Source organism: Lygodium microphyllum, chromosome 18 (assembly GCF_053477565.2).
Source record: "Lygodium microphyllum isolate KBCC chromosome 18, Lygodium_microphyllum_v1.1.10, whole genome shotgun sequence".
Taxonomy (NCBI): domain Eukaryota; kingdom Viridiplantae; phylum Streptophyta; class Polypodiopsida; order Schizaeales; family Lygodiaceae; genus Lygodium; species Lygodium microphyllum.
Genome location: NC_141152.1, coordinates 1,901,428 through 1,921,935, shown reverse-complemented (window position 1 = coordinate 1,921,935; position 20,508 = coordinate 1,901,428). Strand labels below are relative to the sequence as shown.

Genomic DNA, 20,508 nt, shown 5'->3' with positions numbered 1-20,508 from the left:
GAGCACATGTCAAACCCAACCTAGGCCATGAAATTTTAATGTTCCAAAAGTTTGGCATCGCTGATAAACAAAGCATTTTGGAAAGGATGAGCCCTTCTCAAAGACGGTGGGCTGAAATAGAGTATGAAATTGAAGGAAAAAGTAACCATGGCAATGATCCATGGTACAAGAACCCATGTTTGCTAATATCGCTTTTGGTGTGGAAGGTAAAAAGTTTGGTATAGTATTTTAGTTTTCAGCATAACAAATTATGGTATCTTGAATTTAACCATAATTAAGAATAGTGTATTGATTTTTCTATTTAGGATGACTATAACTCTGCCATACTCAAAGAGGAGGCCCGCCTCAAGGAGCTTGCATTGCCAGAGGCAAATTATGAGGCAAAAAGAAAACAATTCATAAACAAAGAGCAAGATAAATTGAGGGACAAAGGATACAAGTACCTTGGAATAGCTAATCCTGCGCATGGAGAGGATTTCTTTTCTGTTTTGTTTGCATTGAATTGGGATGAAAGGAACATGATGGCTATTACCAAGGACAAATTGTATGCCATTTGTAGTGCTAATATTGCTGTGGAGAGGTATGTTTTCCTCATGGATTAATGTTCTCTTATTTTTTGGAATTGAACATAATTTGGTTCAACAATATTGAAGTTATGTTTTGTTCAATAACCAATATATTAGAAAAAGGGATATTCTACTTCTCATGGCTGTCACAAAGGCAAAGGACTCCACTATGTCACACTTTGCGGATGTAAGGAGATTTCGTAGCTACATGAAGCAAGAGGTGTATTGGTTTCATATGATTGGAGAATGCTCCTTATTGATCAGGAGCTTACAAGTTGATGGCACTGAGATTCCAGGAGGCTTTGATGTTTTTTTTAAAGGCCAAAGACATTTACATATTTTAAAGGCATTTGCAAATATTTTGGTTGAAATGAAGAATGTTGGAGACTCTGAGAAGGTTCCAGAGCTCACACAATCAAGCAAGAGGGTGGTATACAGGTATTTCTAGTATAAAGAAACCATATTTTCTAAATACCATATGTACAAATGTATTCTAACTTAAGAGTGCTTTTGTTGTTTGTTCTTATATTTTTGGAAAAGATGGTTGCGTAGTCTATAGGAAAGTGGAGTGCTAGAAAGCCTCCCTCCTCTAGTGGAGGAGTGGATGGACTTGGGATGTGAAAATTGTATGTTCTCAAAAGCACTGCTTGAGAGGGGTCTGTCGGAATGGGAAATGCGTATTTGTCCATGGTGGATAGACTATCCATTGGATGACATTCCAAGGCAAGAGATTGAATTAAGAGAGAGTAAGTACTTTGAGAGCCAAACATAGTAAATATGTGGTAACTCTTGCTCTTAGCTATTTGTTTTGGTAATACTTGCCTTATATGCAGGATTTCTGGAACAAAATAGAGTAATTTCTATGCACAAAGAAGAGGATGAAGGAAATGGTACTTTCTAAAAATGTATTTATTTAACATGAAACTTATCATAACTTTTTAGACTTTTGTGTTTTCTTAACTTTGTTGTTTTTGCAAATTAGAAATGTCCAATACAATAGACATGGTCCCTCATGTTGTGGGGATAAAGGCGGCTTGTGGTGGTAGCATGGCAAAGGGTATATTGGATGGAATGCAAATTTTTAGTTTGATCCAAGTAGCCTTGTTTCTAATTTGCATGAATATGATATTATATTGTGTTGGCTTCACACTACTTAGGTGCCATTGGTGGTGCAACTGTTGATACTACAATGAAGCAAAAGTCCATGGGAAAACGAAAGAATATCACCACGATAGATGATGCGTTGAAGTATAGCAAGGGTAAGCCAATTTGAATGAATGATAGAGTTTAGGATTTTCATTTGACGAGTCAATTTATTAAAGTATTATTTTGTTGTCTTTATATTGCGTAGGTAATATAAGTGAATTAAATGAGGTTGGTACAACAAAGCGAAGGTCTAAACACAAAGAGAAAGTTGTTTCATTGGATGAAGAATTAGAAGGTGAATCAAGTATCATTTTTTGGATTATTGGAGTCATGTTAAAAGTACATTTTTACATTTTTTTGAAGATAATATAAAATCTAAACATTAAACACTAAATAATTTGCTTTCCTTCCTATTTTTCTTTACAACTTTAGGCAAAAAAGATGGTTTTGACATGCATAGCATACACCTTCTCGGGCTATGTCGTTCATGACTCAGTCATCAGAGCCTATACAAGAGTCTTGTAGACGTCCCGCTATACGCAAGGCAGGTATGTATATTTCTAGCTTTACATTCTGAGTCTTAACATTTAGCCAACATCAACATTTGTAAGTAAACTTTATTTTGATGATAGGATTTCAATACCAAACTATCATAGATGCTTTGTTGGTAGACGTGACATCGATCGACGATTTTGCATTGGATGGGTATATTTTATCACCATTCTCTATATACACATCTATTGTAATGGTTACTTATGCTTTGTTATTGTGTTTTCAATTTTAGCATTAAGCGCTTCATGGAGGGAAATACCATCAACTCTTACCAGTGTAATGGTGTCCCATCATATGAGGTTGCTAAGTTGTTGTTTGCAGATTTTCCTACATCTTTGCTTGTTGTTGGCCTTGAGGCAGAAGGTATATGTGCTTGCATTAGTTTAGTTTATAAACTCATGTGATATTGCATGGTCTTATACATCTTTACATTTGAAAGGGATTCCCGAATGGAATACATTTTCTAGTGCACTTGTCAAAGGTGTCATGGACCTAGCCCATAGATTCTTGGCAGATGAGGGGTTCTTGGTGACTTTGGGACTTGCACAACACTTTGGAAAAGTGCTTAGAGGAGCTCATGCCATTGGATTGAAGCTCCATCGCGCATGGACTCTCATGTGTGAGGGTGGATATAGACACCCTGATACTCGAGAGGAGGTAAGTGTGTTGAAGACAAACTTGTAACTTTTTAAAATAAAAGTTTAAGTAGCTAACAAGATGATTCTGCATTGCTAGGTCATGGACCTTACTATTGGCTTGTTTTATCGAGGGATGCATGTCCCTTCATATGATAGAGAGGCTGGCGAGAGGGTTAGCCCATACAGGTTTCCTGCCTCTCGTAGCTTCCTCTTCGAGACAGACCTCCAGGGCACATCATTTGAGCACACTTATGTGGATGGTATAGAGGTTCGAGGGGGTGCAGAAAGATCACTAGTTTTTTATAGGTGCGTTATACACTCTCAGACAGGTTTATACTTTGCATTAAGATATGTCATGCTTTTGTTATGGATGTTACTAAATGGTTTCTTTTGTAGGTGGCTCCTTGCTACATTCACAGAGGATCTCGACTATGTGCTAGATATTTTTTCAGGTTGTGGCGGCCTTGGTAGAGCATGCACAGAGATGCATCGTTTTTGCATGTGCCTTGAGGGTGATTTTAGCCTCTACAACCAGTGCTTGGTTGATGTGGCATGCGGACCACCATCTGTTCATCCTAGTGACGATGATGGATGATTTCACATGATTTGTAGTTGCATTATTTTTAAAATGATGCCTTGTATTGGTAGTGCATGCCATGGGGCTTGATGATGCTCGGTAATTATGTATGACTCTATGGACTTTGGATCTCACTTAAATTGGGATTACTTCATAAACTTATAAAATTATGCTAAAACTTCATGCTTCAGAAGTAGTTGTATACCTATTTTTTGTTAGAGATCAAAGCATTCAATACTTTGCGATTACTTTGCAATTGCATAATAATTAAATTCAAAGCGATAACATAATCAAACAAAAAGCTCCATAAAATAACAAAAAAAAATCCAAGTGATGACCAAAAAGCTTCAAGAAGCACTTAAAAAGCTCCAAATGAAGAGCTTGCTACTAGTACCGGTGCCCTTAGGAAGTCCTTCATGAGTCATGCAAGGATTCGAGCAGTTCCTAGAAGCCTGAGAGTTTACTGGCCAGAGTCCCTTTGACACCCTCAACTCCTATTTCCCAAGGATCCCCTATGGAGCAACTTCTCACCATCAGGGTTGGGTCCTTCGCGATTTGAGTGTATAGCAGGGGGTTCTTAACTGCTAGGAACATGCTCGTATTGACAGATTTTCATGAGATTGACTGTAGAGCTCGATCGTTCCAAGAGCTCCGCCTTTGCATGAGATGGTAAGCGATTGAAAGCTCTCGATATCAACTTGTCTCTGATACCAGTGGTGCAAAGATTGGACGTTGTATGTGCAGGTAGTAATGGCAGGAAGGTTTCTAAGAACAAAATAACTCTACTTTTGCACAAAAAAACAAGGAAGAAAGCTTGCACGACATGAAGCAAGAGACTAATTGGGTACAATTTTCCCCCATGCCTTGTGTGAGCGCTCCACAAAGCAAGTATTTGATATATTATTGATCTCCAAGCTCAAAAAATAGCTCAATTTACAATTAGCATGCTTTAGCTTTTGTGTTTGCTTTTGTCCCACAAAAGAATTAAAGCTATTGAGCACCCAAGGAGTTGGGTAGTGCCAAAATACAATGTCCAATACAAATATTTAAATCGTGTGCCCATGCGCATACAAAAATAATAAATAAATGTCAAGTGCTTCAATAAATAAGCGCGTCAAAATATTGGTGCCATGGCTAAGATACGCATCCATAAAAAATGATAATGATTTGAATACACGCTATCCTCCAGTGCTTCCCAACACCACCGCTGCCTACTCTACATATCATCTGAATCATTCACAACTGTTAAAAAATAATAAAAGTAAACTGACAAAAGTGAATACCTAGTAGTCTTCAGCTACAAAATAAATAAATTGGTTAGAACTCAATCCTAACCTCAATTTATTACGAGTGCGCACTCTAAACTCATAAACGTCTAGTAATTTAAATATGTATTTTGCGGAATCACCCGCTATGGAATCACCCACTTGCACATTAAATTAACAAGATGCCCGAAAAGGACAGGTGTCCCTATCGACTTTTTGCACAAGGAATCCACCTTGTGTATGAGCTCCGGCAATAAAATTTTATGGAATTCACCGTGGAATATGCCTCCTGGCATCAAATACACTTCGTGTGAAGGGAAACATTTGTGGAAAGCAAGTGTTCATTTTGATAGAGAGTGGCAGTACTCATAGTTTTGTGGACAAGCTGAATTTTGATAGACACTGGCAGTACTCATAGTTTTGTGAATAAGTCCATCATGGACAAGCTGAATTGTATTCCCACAGATTTACAATAGCCCATTAGAGTTCAAGTGGCCAATGGTGAAGAGGAAATCAACACACAGATATGCCCACAGGTTTTATGGCCCTTACCGGATCCTTAAGTGAATTGAAGACTTAGCGTACAGATTAGAGCTTTCCTCTTCCACAAAGATTCACAATGTCTTCCATGTAAGTGAGCTCAAACCTTTTTATGATGATCCAGTGGATATAGTTGATGAGCTGCCACCTATTGATGAAGAAGGCCTTATTCAGTACATCCCAGAGGCTGTTATAGGTCAGCATGAGAAGAAGCTTCGATCTCGTTCTATTGTGGAATATTTAATCAAATGGGGAGGTTTACCACTTAAGAAAGCTTCTTGGAGGCCTAATTCTATATTGGATGAGTTTTGTTTCTTAAGGGTTACATTGGTGAAGCCTATTGATTATGGAGCTAGTGATGATGCAGACATGATCAAGAAATCACACTGTTTTAGAATATATTTTTATCCACACACCTCATTTGGACACTTCTACTAGAAGTTATGGCAGATTTGGTCCAGTAGGGTCTGTTTACACAGCAAGTTGTCTACTTCATTTTGAGATTATCTGTTGAAGATTTTATGGTTCCATATACTTTTGAAATATTCCAGATCATGTACATAGCTGAGGCCTACTCTTCTTCTTCAATTTTAGTCCATATGATTGATCATACTTCATTTATTTTTACATTTGTAAAGCTGTAAAAACAGAGTAGTACTCTGTTCTATCCATCCTTTTCTAGTCTTTCAGGTTTGTTTTTGAGGACAAAAACTTTTGGGAAGGGATGGATTGTAAGAAGCTGGGAATAAGGACTTAGTGTAAATAATATTGATAGTATGCCACGTCACACTGACTTTGGTATAAAAGGAGAGGACATGTAATTTTTCATATCTTTTTGACACATTAATTCAATTAGTATCCTTCTCTCCCATCTTGCTTACAGCTTCCATGGCTTCTCTCTCTTTCCTATCTTTCTCTCTCCAAATCTAGTTTTTCTCTCTCCTCGTCACTCTCTTTCTCTCCCTTCATGCAGTATTTCTCTCTCTTCTACAGTCTTCTCTCTCCTCTTTCTCTCTCTCTAGTTCTATCTCTGACACTTGCGTTGTCGTGCTGCTGCGCATCCGAGCCGTAAATACCTCCATTTTTGTTGTGCATCTGTGTTATCTTTTCGTGTGTGTTTCATTGTGTTTGATTGCTGCATTATCTTTCCGTCCTTTTTAGTACCCGCATCCAATGTACATACTCCACTTGTGTGTTTGTGTTTGTGTGTGTTTCTGTTTGTGTGCATGTTGTGTGTGTGTCAGAAAAATATGAAAAACTGATGCCAAAGAATATTATTATGCCATCAATTTCAATGATGAATTCTAAGAAAAGTGCAGGAAATCGTGAAATCAAAGGAAGCTTTGAAGAAGCTGACATTTAAGCTATGAAGATAAAGGTTGCACGTGAACAAGGCCAACATAACATGGATAAAGCCTACGGGCTGGACTTTATGTATTTCAAAGATAAGTAGGATAACCTGTTGAAAAGGAACTTGTTTGACATTGCTTTTCTATGTCAAGTGCTATGATTACATGAAGGAACCAGTGCCTAACGGGTTAATTAAGGAAGCTGATTGACACATGTCCAACTAAATGTGTTAGGTAATTAAATAACTAAAACAACCTAAGGAAAGTGCGGAGGATGTGGCCATAGGTCCGTCCTACGGGTGGGTGGTCCCGGTTGGCCGGGAACTTTTCTCAAATCACGATGGATAGCATGAAGATCATTCAAAGGACACGAACAGCAAGAGCATTGACCTAGAGTCTAAGTTATAAATGATCCCGATTTACACTATTTTAGGAGAACGGAATGGGACTATGCCTTATGGCAGAGAGGTTGAGGTTCGCATCCCTCTCGTTTCCCATTCTCCTTGAACCAAGTGCAGCGTGCCTAATTTTCAAAATTAAGCTATCAACATGGGCTTAAAGTACTCTTCAAGAGCTCTGTTTTAATATACCCTAATTCAGGTTCGTCCTAAGTGGGAACAGCCGGAATACTTCTGCTACGTGGCAGACATGGAAAGTCCTAGATCGCAAACCCCGTAACATCCCATGGGAGTGCCGGGCAGAGCTTTCTAGACATCCTTTCCAATGGACTGCTAAGACGTGTCCTAAAGATAACAAGTGGACACGTTACATCGAGAGCCGCCGCCTGAGGCCGTGTACGCCGTCAACGCCGCTCTGAATTGCAGCCACCTGTAGTTCGAGCTGCCAGCAAGCTCCCATCATCTCTCCTCCCTGCCACGTGCTTTATTTGGAAGATTTATAAGCTTCTAAGGGGGGGCTCTTTAAGCCCCCTTTTCCCCCTTTTTTCCACCAAGTCCATTTAAAACCACCCCCCAATCCCCGGGATTTAGACCCCTTCCCATGGGTTCCTCCCCCAAAAAAATCTCTCTTTAAAGTCATTTAACCCCCTTTCCTATTGCCTTTACAAAGAGGGTTTTTATAACCCCAGCCCCGAGATTTAACCCCTTCACAGGTGGTCTTTTACACCCCCTTTCCCCTCTTTTTCAAATCCACTAAGTCCATTTAGAACCCCCCTTTCCCGTGGGGTTCCATCCAAGCCCCTCTAAAATCCCATTTACCCTGAGAATTAAGCCCTTTTCTCCCTTTTTTTTCATCCCACAAAAATCCTATAAGCTAACCTTGCCTTGGGTTTAAAGTAAACCTTTCCATGGAAATCCTCACTTCCGAGTTTCAAAACCCCTTTCCCATCGGCCCTACAAAGCGGGTTTTTCAAACCCAGAGTTTGAGCCCCTTGCATTCCACAAAGTCATTTTTTATGATTGTAAAGTCCTAATCATGAAATCATTCCCTACTTTGAGGAGGTAGCTTTAAGGCCTTCTAAAGCTCGATTCTGAAAGACAGTGGAATCTATCAAGGAAGCCGAACCACAAAGGGAGTTTTGCATGCAAAGGAGACGACCAAGTTCATAAATCTGTGTCCAAGGAAAAAAGGCCGAATTCGCAATGGCCCCTAAGAAGGAACAAGGCGCAAACGCAGGATGATCATCTCCTAGCATCCATGTGGATATTTCACCACAAGTCCAGGTTTTTTTTTCTTCATTTTGATTTAGGTTGTAATATCTCAAATTGTGCATGGATCATTTATGAAATTAGGTTGCACTTTTTCGATTGAAATACTTTGGCTAAATAGCTTACGATCAAAGAATCAGTCATTTGTATTTTTCAAATAAACGAATGAAAAAAGAGCATAAGATCTCTATGCATTCCTAGCAAATGGTTTTTTTATGCACTACAAAGTAACGAATTTAGATCAACTAAAGATCATCTTTATAAATTCAAAATTATTCGATTAGGCATGGAAAGAATAAATTGCATGTCGCATTATTAGGCATCTTTCCTTCGAAATGATTCATTAAAAGAAGGTTGCTAATAATCCATAGGAACTTGCAAGGCATGGAAATGGTTCTTAAGCTGCGTGAAGTAGATTAAAATCTAGTCAATTGGCTTAAATCTCAATCAACTACGTAAATAGTTACGAAAGGTTGTGTAATGCTCATTCAGCGTCGTACGAATATCTTATTTAGAAAGGAAGTTAGGAAAAGGTTGCATGGTTAAGGGTTAACAACAAGCCCTTGGGGATCTTGCCGAGTCGCAATTGATCACCGAATCGAGTGCTGGATGCATTCGAAAAGAAGGATTCACTCTTTAGTAGTTGGCCAAAAATAACGACCGCTAGAAATGATTGTGCTTGTAATAGTTGTATAGAGCGTTGTTTGCTTTGTTTGCTCAAGGAATTAAAGGATGAAAAGATATCTAATGCTTCAAGTTGAAGGCCTGAAGGGAGAGGTAGCTTCAGTTACCCCCAATTTCGTGCTTGACCCTGTCTCTCCGTTGAGCACTACTTAGACAAGGAGGACGCTTGGGTGCCAGGGGGGGCTCTGGTTGTAAATCCCTCACCTTTCGGGCCCTCCACAAGAGGCCATCGTGACTCGGGATTGGATCTTAAGGCCCGCATACTAGTCTATGGGTGGAATCTTGGATTAGTAATCCCTATGGATTGTTGTATAGCCTTCGAGCGGATTATGGATAAGCCTACGGGCTGGACTTTATAAATGTATTCCAAAGATAAATATGATAAGCTATTGAAAAGGAACTTGTTTGACATTTCTTTTCTATGTCAAGTGCTATGATTACGTGAAGGAATTGGTGCCTAACGGACTAATTAAGGAAGCTGTTTTGATTCATGTCCAACTAAATGTGGTAGGTAATTAGACAACTAAAACAACCTGAGGAAAGTTTTGTGGATGTGGCCATTGGTTCGTCCTATGGATGGGTGGTCCCGATTGGTAGGGAACTTTTCTCAATCATGATGGACAACAAGAAGATCGTTTCAAAGGACACAAACAACAAGGGCAGTGACCTAGAATCTAAGTTATAATAATCCCGATTTACGCTATTTTAGGGGAACGGAATGGGGCTATGCCTTAAGGAAAATAGGTTGAGCTTTGCATCCCTCTCGTTTTCCATTCTCCTTGAACCAAGTGCAGTGTGAATCCACTTCGGACCTGGTGTTTCTACGTAAAGTAGTTCACTCGGGTTCGACGTTAGTTTCTGTTTAGGAAATGACCATTAGGGAAAACCCTGATTCAGGTCGGTCGTAAGTGGGAACGGCGAGAATACTTCCGCTACGTGGTAGACACGTAAAGTCCTAGATCCTAAACCCCATGACATTCCATGGGAGTGCCGCAGGCGGAGCTTTCTAGACCTCCTTTCCGATGGACTGCTAAGAGGTGTCCTGATGGGAACAGGTGGACACGTTACATTAACCTTTAAATTCTCCTTCTCAAGCCCAGTATTCATGTACAACTTTCAGCATTGGGATTGTATGCATGGGTTTGGGCCTTGGGATCTTACATCATATCCCCGTTATAGGAATCAAGAAGTCCTAATCTCAAGAGAACTCAAGGATTGGTGGTTTAGCATAAGGTTTATTGTATAACTTCTAGGTTAGGACCCACCACACTTTTGTTGTGCCACTCTGATTATGTATGGGTACCCAAAGTCCAAGATAACTTAATGAAAACAAGGATAAACTTATTGCAACATATCATAACTTAATTATTATTGTAATAGTAAGGGATCATTATAAATGTAGGGCTTATTACATCTCATGAAGATCTTTCTATGACTTCTAATTGTCCTAAAAATTTTCAATAAGCTCTAAACACTCATCATTATCTAATTCTTGAGGGAAGTTGAACATTGTACTTGTGTGGCTTTGCTTTGTTGTTGTTCCTTCTCTTCTTGATCCAGTATATGGTAGTCAACTTAGATATTTCTGAGCTCATTGTAAAGGCCATATCTTTAATTGGTCCTTTAAGTCATCGTAGTCCTCTTTGATGTCCACCCCCGAGCTAATTTCATGTACATAAAAGAATTGCACTCTCACTCTCAATCGCAATCTAGATCACAATCTGAATCACAATCACATTCACAATCTCAATCTCAGATTTTGAAAGAAGAATATATAATGAAGTTAACTATTCATTTAACTTTTTCTGCCAAAACACCTTCACGCATCCAGAATAGGCTTTTCTAATAACATTATGTGAAAATTTTCCTGATCCTCCCAAATCATCACTCATATGCAACCTACCAAAAATGAAAAGAAAACACAAAAGCACGGCATGTGTTAAAGTGTTATTTGTTTAATCCCATAGCTAAAAGTAAATGATATTTTCCTCGAATCTAGGAATAATCAGAATGCTCCCTATACAATATGGATTCAAGATATTCATGAATTGAGTGTTCATGGTCCATATTACAAATTAGAAGCTGAAATTTTTTATTTTTTATTTTTGAAGGCTTATATCTCCAAAACGTGAACAATTGGATTGATCCTGTGAGATTATGAAATATTCTCCCAAATCATCACTCATATGCAAACTTACCAAAAACAAAAAGAAAGCACAAAAAGCAAGATCCATTTTTCTTTTAACTATTGAAAAAATTTTATATTTTATTTTCAAAGGCTCATGTCTCCAAAACAATGAAGAATTGGACCAAGCATGTGAGAAAACAAAATATTCTCCCCAATCTCATCTTCAAACTTGTGAGAGGAACTTTGACCAAATTCCACTCTGTTTGATCACAAATGAGCTTCTTGGCAAACTAAAGGAGAGAAAGGGTAGGATGATATGTCCCATCAATGTTGCTAGTTTAGTTGAGATGATATTCAAATTAAGTTCTCATTAAAAAAGAGTTTGTGGACTTCCTAAGGTTGTGTGTCTACCTTGTTGTATTGTGATTGTTGAAGTGCAAAATGTAGTTGTAACATGGGTCAAACCCCTATATTTGAGGACCCAGTTGGTGCTAAGGGAGGTGCGTTGAAAAGCTTAGGGTGACAGATCTACTAATCCTTTCAAGATGTCTTACCCTTGAGATGCCTTGAGTCTCTAAGGTGGGAAAATGCTAGGGAATGGGGCCCCTAGGTATCATGATTGTGCATGAGGCTCTCTTTTCTTTTCTTCCTTTTTTGTTTTGAGTGAAATAAAAATAAAGTATAAATAAATGATGAGAACTTCATTGTGGCTGGTGAGTGGCCATAGTGATCTTTCTAAGAATGCTCTTCTCATCATGTAGGTTTTTAGTACAAATCTTGGAATTAGGGGTGCTGATGGGAGGAAGCAATAGCCACAAGTAGTGAATTGGCTGACACTCATGTCCTTTAGCAACTCAAAGAAATAGCCTACTAGCATTGTAGCACAAAGAAGTAACCCTACCATGGCATACCTATCAATCCCTACATTAACATCAAAGAAGAGTGGGTGTAGACTCTTGTCCTCTATCACATTCTTTTGATTCCACAATTGAAGAAGTAACCTTAAGTAATGAAAGGAGGGTTTGATCAAGCTTATAAATCTTTCACAACCCATTTTAAAGAAGAAATCAATTCATCAAAGAAACTAAGGCTATCTTCTAGCTTGTATGTGTTGACATTGAAAATAAGGGGAAATCATATCTCTTATGTTTTGCAAAGTTGTAATGAACTCCATGCCTCTTAGAATAAGGCCTACATGTGGGATTTCTTCGTTCAAAAGGTAATGAGTTGCAAAATCTTCCCATGCTTCCATATTATCATCTAATATATTCCTTCTCCAAGTTAATTAAGATACATATCCCTTTATGAACTTTGATAGCTCAAATATTTTGTCCTATAAATGTTGTTGGTTCTCACTGCCACAATCTAGTGTTTTGAGTCTTTTGCTCTAGTCATTTCTTCCCTAATGTTGATGATATTTGAATTACTTTTTGTATCACTATTAATAATAGCACATTTTTTAGTTTGAAAGTGAAGTTGAAGGTAAATTACACTGAAAATTCATGAGCTTTCCACAACTCCCAAGTGTTGAGTTTCCTATCCCAAATGATTAAGATGTACTCCCCCTCTTTGTGGAAAGAATGCATCTAGCACTAGTTAACCTAACGGTGGCAATGAGTTTTCTTCTACTGTTCTCCACCCTCTCCCTTCTTCTTTGCATGGATTTGTGATTCCTTTTGGAGGTGTGGGTTTCCTTTCTATCTTTGTGATGGCTTTTGGCTATGGGGATAGCTATTGCTTATGATCTTCTTGTTTCTATACTATCTCAAGTGCAAGGGGTGATGATGGTGGTTCTTCTATGGTTTGGGTGGATTCTTTAATGATGGTAACCATTCCAATAATCTAAGGCCATTTGTTAATATTCCATTTTCCTTGATCCATAGCACCAGCTCTTGTAATGTTCCCATAAGAACCCCCCCAAAGAAATTTTTACTTTTAATTTTTTTTAAAAATACCCTCCCTCTCTCTCCCCCCTACCGTGAGCATGGCAAGGAGAGGAAGAGAGAGGGAGTCAACTCTGTGATGGGGGGCATGTAGCCCGCCAGATGGCCGTGGACATGAGCTTCCTCCCCCCCTCCCACATTATAAAGTTTCCCCCCTGCCTCATCCAGGAACGCTGAGCACCCCCCTCGTTCTGCAGAAGCTTCCCCCCTATCTCGACATAGCAGTACCCCGCAGCGTCACGGGGCAGGAGTGGGCCCCCTGAGCCCCCTGAGCCCCTGTCAGAGTGCTCCCCCCTTCTCATTCGATTGATAGCTGCGCCCCGTGTGGATAGTGTGAAGAGAGGGAGAGAAAGAGGGAGAAAGAGAAGAAGAGGGAGAAGAAGAGAAGGAGAGAGAGAAGAGAGAAGGAGAAGGAGAAGGAAAAGAGGTAGAAGAGGAGGGAGAGAGAGAAGGAGAAGAGGAGAGGAAGAAGGAGAAGAAGAGGGAGAAGAGAAGGAGAAGAAAAGAAGGAGAAGAGAAGAAGGAAGAGGAGAGGGAGAGAAGAAGAGAAGGAGAGAGAGAAGAGGAAGAGGAGAGGGAGAGAAGAAGAGAAGCAGAGGGAGAAGAAGAGAAGGAGAGAGAGAAGAGGAAGAGGAGAGGGAGAGAAGAAGAGAAGCAGAGGGAGAAGAAGAGAAGGAGAGAGAGAAGAGAGAAGGAGAAGGAGTAGAAGAAGAAGAAGAAGAGGAAGGGAGAGAAGGAGAAGGAGAGAAGAAGAAGGAGAGGGAGAGAGAAGAGAAGAAGAGCAGAAGAGGGAGAGAAGGAGAAGGAGAGAAGAGGAAGGAGGGAGAGAGAGGGAAGAAGAGAAGGAGAGAAAGAGGGAGAGAGAGGGAAGGAGAGAGAGAAGTAGAAGAAGAAGAAGAAGAGGTAGAAGGAGAGAACAGAGAAGTAGTAGAAGAAGAAGAAGAAGAAGAAGAAGAAGAAGAAGAAGAAGAGGTAGTAAGAGGAGGAGAAGAGAAGGAGAGAGAGAGAGAGTAGGAGAAAAAGATAAAAGAAGAAGAAGAGGAAGATGAGAGGGAGAGAAGAAGAGAATGAGAGAGAAAGAGAGAGTAAATGAACAGGAAGAGAAGAAGAAGAAGAAGAAGAAGAAGAAGAAGAGAGAGAAAGGGAGAAGAAGAGAAGAAAAGAAGAAGAAGAGGGAGAGAGAGAAGGAGAAGAGAAGAAGAAGAAAAGGAGAGAGAGGGAGAGAAAGAGAGAGAGGGAGAGTTGGTGAGAGGTCGAGGTTCGAGGAGCCACACTCAAACCACCCCCCCTCGGTGAAGGACCCCTATCTAACGATCTTCCCTACCCAAGCCTATCATCCTGAAGGCTCTTAAGGTCCGGTCTACCTAAACTCTGCATGGAAAAAGCTCCCAAAAAGAAAGTCACGGGAAGCGTAGGTGCCAAGGCTACCATTGTTACTGGTAATGCAAGAGAGGCAAGCGGAGCGACCAACGTAACGAATGTCCCTACGATCACGAATAAAACCAAGGTTCTTTAAGCTTTATAATTAATTATGTATTATTTCTCGTGGAAGAAATAAAGGGGTTAGCTACGTGCATGGAACAAGGATGAGTCTTAGGATTTTTTATTACTCTAAGTGTTAGGGTTCATGCATGAAATGATAGAGTACATTAAAGTAACAGTTAGATCATGCACATGTCGATATATGTTAACTTGCACACACAATGGGATTGCACGATAAACATTTTTAGAAGAGTAGTTCTAAAAGAAATTTTGTTTAGAGATCCTTGTCCGAACTCTAGCCGATAGATCAAGATTGGATAACCTATGGCTAATTAGGTTGGAATCTCGTTAATGTACTCTTGGTGATGTGCTAGCAATATGGGTTAGCACTTGGTGACCTGTGATATTAGATAGGTACTCTAGGAATTGGGTTGAACTTCTACCCTAAATAGGTAGCCAGGATTAATGAAGGTCAAGCTGAAATCACTTAGATCATTTAAAGGATCTAGAAGGAATCTGTTAAATTTCCCTTGCGAAGCCCTAGCCCAAGGGGGAGAGCAGACTTTATGATAGTTGATTTATGCTAAGCATGTTTCTTGGAACTGTTGAAATGGTTTTAGCGAAGTCCGATCTTGTTAAAGACGGATTGTTGACCCAAGTTATGCTTGGTTGTTTGAAAAGGTTGTAAAAGTGTTTTGATATATCCAAGTTAAATTCTGGTTGTGCATGCAATGGGATTGCGATGCCTTGAAGCAAGAGGTTGTGCATTCAACTATTTGTTGATGTGGTTTTGGATGCTAATCCAAGTTGTTTGTGATTGATGACTTCATGGCCCGGTCTGTGATGACTTATTTCCATGGGAACAAAAGGGATGTTTTCCTTAGTAAATGTTACTAAGTTGGTTGCTTCAGCTATGGTTGATTTCCTAAAGGGATAATTAAGGAAGGATGGCACTAGCTACCCCCTGCGAACTGTCAAACCCTAACCAAGGGGGTTATGAATCCGCGCCGGGAATGTGGACCGAACCCGTCGCGAGAGGTCTCTCGGTGGAAATTACTTGGCGTAGGAGGATGCTTGGGTGCCAGTGGGGGCTCTGGCCATAAATCCCAATGCCTTTGGACCCTACACAAGTGTTCTACATGACTCGAGATGGGATCTCGAGGCCTTGATACTAGTTACAAGGCGGAATCTTGGTAGGATAAACCTTCGGGTTTTGTTGCTAGGAGATAGAAAGATTTTTCTGCGGAGGCAGAAAGGAACACTTAATCCTCTTGTATAGGCAGGAGACATACATTAATCTGAAGATAAGTTAAGAAAGTGTTTGATCTTGTTTTATCTTGTCTTCGCGTCTATGCCCTAAATTACATAAAGGAACCTGTAACTAATGGGTTAATTAAGGAAGCTACTTTTATGTGTCAAACATAACGTGGTAGGTAATTAGATAACTAAAACAACCCCCAAGGGAAGCGTGGTGGATGTGACCAATGGGTCTATCCTACGGAAGGGGGGTCTCGGTTAGCCGAGAGCTTTCCTCAAAGGAAATGTTAGGAAAAAATGGGTCTATGACCTTAGACAATGTTGGCTAGGAACCCGGACTTCAGGTTGATCCTAGTGGGAACGGCCGGATAAGTTCCGTTGCGGGGCAGAATCGAGAGACCCTAGTTGGAAAACCCTGTGTCATTCCTTGGGAGTGTTAGGCGGCATCTTCTAGATATATCTCTCGATGGACTGCTAAGACATGTCATGTAATTTGAGGAGCGGGCACATTATAGTTGGTATCAGAGCAAAACTTCTTAATGATACATGATTGATTAATGTTCGATTCATGAACATATCCTAAACAAAAATAACCTAAGTGGTATGGCTTGATTGTCAAGCACCTTCTACACCCACGAATGCTGACATGCAAGAGAAGAAGTTCCTTCTCAAGAAAATTAAGCCACCCGAGTTTGATGGCAAGGGAAGGACTGTTCAAGCCAACGCCGAGATTTGGATTGAGTCCATGAAGGACTATTTTGAGGTAGCAAGAACTGCACCTGCTAACCAAGTCATGCTCACCAAACTTAAGCTTACATGCGAAGCAAGACTTTGGTGGAAACAGTGGTGCAGAGACCAAGCGACCTCGGAGGGGACAATCACTTGGGATAAGCTTAAGGAAGCTGTGCGAGGGAGGTATCTGCCACCTGCCTACCGCACACAAAAGATGAATGAATTCTATGACTTGAAGCAGCTAGGATTATCCCTTGCAGCATATTATTCATAGTTCTTTCAGTCCTAAAGTATGCACCCCCATTGGATATGACACAACAGGTGTCAAAATTCTGTGTTGGGTTGAATCCACCCATAAACACTGGATTGGAATCAATGCGCCCAACGAACTTGCAAGACGCATTAGTCCGAGCGAACCCAATCCTCCAAGAACTTAAATCAGGCAACTATGATGAAGATGACTCAAGAGATCAAGACAAGAGGTGCCACAAGTGCGGAGAGATAGGACACATCCGTAAGAGATGCCCCAACCACCGATGTTTCCACTGTAATGAACTAGGACACATCCAAACAGATTGTCCTGAGTTGGACCCTAAGAATCACGAACAAGCAGTCAAATGAAGCCATCTAAACTCTACTTTTGGCTCATATTATGAACCACATGTTGATGAAGGCTTGGAGCATGTTGTAACCTTTGAGGATGACTAGATATCCTAGGAAGATCCTCTTGAGATAATAAATCTTGTACTTGGAATAAATCCTATTAAATCCTTTGAGTTGTGACAAGTTGTTATTTTAAGAATCTAGTAATCAAAGTAGTGCAATGAAAGCATGGTGGGTCTTAACCCACATGTCATAAGCCCCCATTAGTGCTTGTCTCCCTGAGTTTCTTCTCAAGATGAGGACATCTCGATTCCTCTAAGGGGGAGAGGATGTAATGTTCCCATAAGAACACCCCCAAAAGGAATTTTTTAATTTTTAAAAATTTTTTAAACCCTCCCTCTCTCTCCCCCCTACTGTGAGCATGGTGGGGGGGAGAGAGAGAGGGAGTGAGCTATGTGATGGGGGGCATGCAACCCCCTAGATGGCGGTGGACAGAAGCTTCCTCCCCCCTCCCACCTTATAAAGTTTCCCCCCTCCCTCGTCCAAGGATGTTGAGCACCCCCCTGGTTCTAAACAAGCTCCCCCCCTCCGTCTCAACATAGTAGTACCTCCCTAGCATCGTGGGGCAGCAGCAAGCCCCCTGGGCCTCCGTCAGAGTGCTCCCCCTCTCCTCGTTCGATTGATAGTTGTGCCCCCCCGTGGATAATGTGAAGAGAGGGAGAGAAAGAGGGAGAGAGAGAAGGAGAGGGAGAAGAAGAGAAGGAGAGAGAGAAGGAGAAGGAGAAGGAGAAGGAGAAGGAGAAGGAGAAGGAGAAGGAGAAGAGGCAGAAGAGGAGGGAGAGAGAGAAGGAGAAGAGACGGAGGGGAAGAAGGAGAAGAAGAGGGAGAAGAGAAGGAGAAGAAAAGAAGGAAGAGAAGAGGGAGAGAAGAAGAGAAGGAGAGAGAGAAGAGAGAAGGAGAAGGAGCAGAAGAAGAAGAAGAAGAGGAAGGGAGAGAAGGAGAAGGAGAGAAGAAGAAGGAGAGGGAGAGAGAAGAGAAGAAGAGCAGAAGAGGGAGAGAAGGAGAAGGAGAGAAGAGGAAGGAGGGAGAGAGAGGGAAGAAGAGAAGGAGAGAAAGAGAGGAGAGAAAGAGGGAGAGAGAGGGAAGGAGAGAGAGAAGTAGAAGAAGAAGAAGAAGAGGTAGAAGGAGAGAAGAGAGAAGTAGTAGAAGAAGAAGAAGAAGAAGAAGAAGAGGTAGTAAGAGGAGGAGAAGAGAAGGAGAGAGAGAGAGAGTAGGAGAAAAAGAGAAAAAAAGAAGAAGAGGAAGATGAGAGGGAGAGAAGAAGAGAAGGAGAGAGAGAGAGAGAGTAGGTGAAGAGGAAGAGAAGAAGAAGAAGAAGAAGAGTGAGAGTGGGAGAAGAAGAGAAGAAAAGAAGAAGAAGAGGGAGATAGAGAGAAGGAGAAGAGAAGAAGAAGAAAAGGAGAGAGAGGGAGAGAGAGTTGGTGAGAGGTCAAGGTTCGAGGAGCCTTACTCAAACCACCCCCTCAGTGAAGGACCCCCATCTAACGATCTTCCCTACCCAAGCCTATCATCCTAAAGGCCGTTAAGGTCCAGTCTCACCAAACTCCGCATGGAAATGGCTCCCAAAAAGAAAGTCGTGGGAAGTGTAGGTGCCAAGGCTACCATTGGTAGCGGTAACGCGGGAGAGGCAAGCGGAGCGACCAACATAATGAATGCCCCTACGATCACAAATCAAACCAAGATTCTTTAAGCTTTATAATTAATTACGTATTATTTCTCATGGAAGAAATGAAGGGGTTAGCTACGTGCATGGAACAAGGGCGAGTCTTAGGATTTTTTCTTACTCTAAGAGTTAGGTTGCATGCATGAAATGATAGAGTACATTAAAGTAACAGTTAGATTATGCACATGTCGATATATGTTAACTTGCACACACAATGGGATTGCACAATAAACATTGTTAGAACAATAGTTCTAAAAGAAATTCCGTTTAGAGATCCTTGTTTGAACTCTAGTCGATAGATGAAGATTGGATAACCTATGGCTAATTAGGTTGGAATTTTGTTAATGTACTCTTGGTGATGTGCTAGCAATATGGGTTAGCACTTGGTGACCTGTGATATTAGATAGCTACTCTAGGAATTGGGTTGATCTTCTACCCTAAATAGGTAGCTAGGATTAATGAAGGTCAAGATGAAATCACTTAGATCATTTAAAGGATCTAGAAGGAATCTGTTAAATTGTCCTTGCGAAGCCCTAGCCCAAGGGGGAGAGCAAACTTTATGATAGTTGATTTATGCTAAGCATGTTGCTTGGAACTGTTGAAATAGTTTTAGCGAAGGCCGATCTTGTTAAAGACGGATTGTTGACCCAAGTTATCCTTGGTTGTTTGAAAAGGTTGTAAAAGTTTTTTGATACATCCAAGTTAAATTCTGGTTGTGCATGCAATGGAATTGTGATGCCTTGAAGCAAGAGGTTGTGCATTCAACTATTTGTTGATGTGGTTTTGGATGCTAATCCAAGTTGTTTGTGATTGATGATTTCATGGCCAGGTCTGTGATGACTGATTGCCATGGGAACAAAAGGGATGTTTTCCTTAGTAAATGTTTCTAAGATGGTTGCTTCAACTGTGGTTGATTTCCTAAAGGGATAATTAAGGAAGGATGGCACTAGCTACCCCTATGAATCCACACTAGGAATGTTGACCGAACCCACCATGAGAGGTCTCTTCGTGGAAATTTCTTGGCATAGGAGGACGCTTGGGTGCCAGTGGGGGCTCTGGCCATAAATCCCAATGCCTCCGGACCCTACACAAGTGTTCTACGTGACTCTAGATGGGATCTCGAGGCCTTGAGGGGAATCTTGGTAGGATAACCTTCGGGTTTTGTTGCCGGCGGGAGACGGAAGGATTTTTCTACGAAGGCACAAAGGAACACTTAATTCTCCTTTATGGGTGGGAGACAAACATTAATCTGAAGATAAGTTAAGGAAGTGTTTGATCTTGTTTTATCTTGTCTTTGTGTCTGTGCCCTAAATTACGTAAAGGAACCTCTGACTAATGGGTTAATTAAGGAAGCTGCTTTTATCTATCAAACATAACGTGGTAGGTAATTAGATAACTAAAACAACCCCTGAGGGAAGTGTAGTGGATGTCACCAATGGGTCTATCCTATGGAACGGTGGTCTTGGTTAGCCGAGAGCTTTCCTCAAAGGAAATGTTAATGAGAATGTAACGTGTCCACCTATTCTCTTCAGGACATGTCTTAGTAGTCCATCGGAAAGGAGATCTAGAAAGCTCCGCCCGGCCCTCCCATGGAATGTTACGGGGTTTGCGATCCAAGACTTTCCGCATCTGCCACGTAGCGGATGTATTCTGGCC

The 20,508-nt window shown here is 40.9% G+C and overlaps 1 protein-coding gene across 1 annotated transcript; it reads left to right on the top strand.

Moving 5' to 3' along the window:
* Positions 1 to 2,879: 2,879 nt before the first annotated feature.
* Positions 2,880 to 3,497, top strand: LOC148020512 (uncharacterized). The gene is made up of 3 exons (XM_087699377.1): positions 2,880 to 2,921; positions 3,000 to 3,208; positions 3,299 to 3,497. The coding sequence occupies exons 1-3, from the start codon at positions 2,880 to 2,882 to the stop codon at positions 3,495 to 3,497; spliced, it is 450 nt and encodes a 149-aa protein (XP_087555503.1).
* The last annotated feature ends 17,011 nt before the right edge of the window (positions 3,498 to 20,508 follow it).

Coding starts and splice junctions, on each gene's coding strand:
- LOC148020512 (XM_087699377.1), top strand. CDS start 2,880: ATGTGTGAGGGTGGATATAGACACCCTGATACTCGAGAGGAG. Junction 2,922..2,999: donor ACCCTGATACTCGAGAGGAG/GTAAGTGTGTTG, acceptor CTGCATTGCTAG/GTCATGGACCTTACTATTGG. Junction 3,209..3,298: donor AGATCACTAGTTTTTTATAG/GTGCGTTATACA, acceptor TTTCTTTTGTAG/GTGGCTCCTTGCTACATTCA.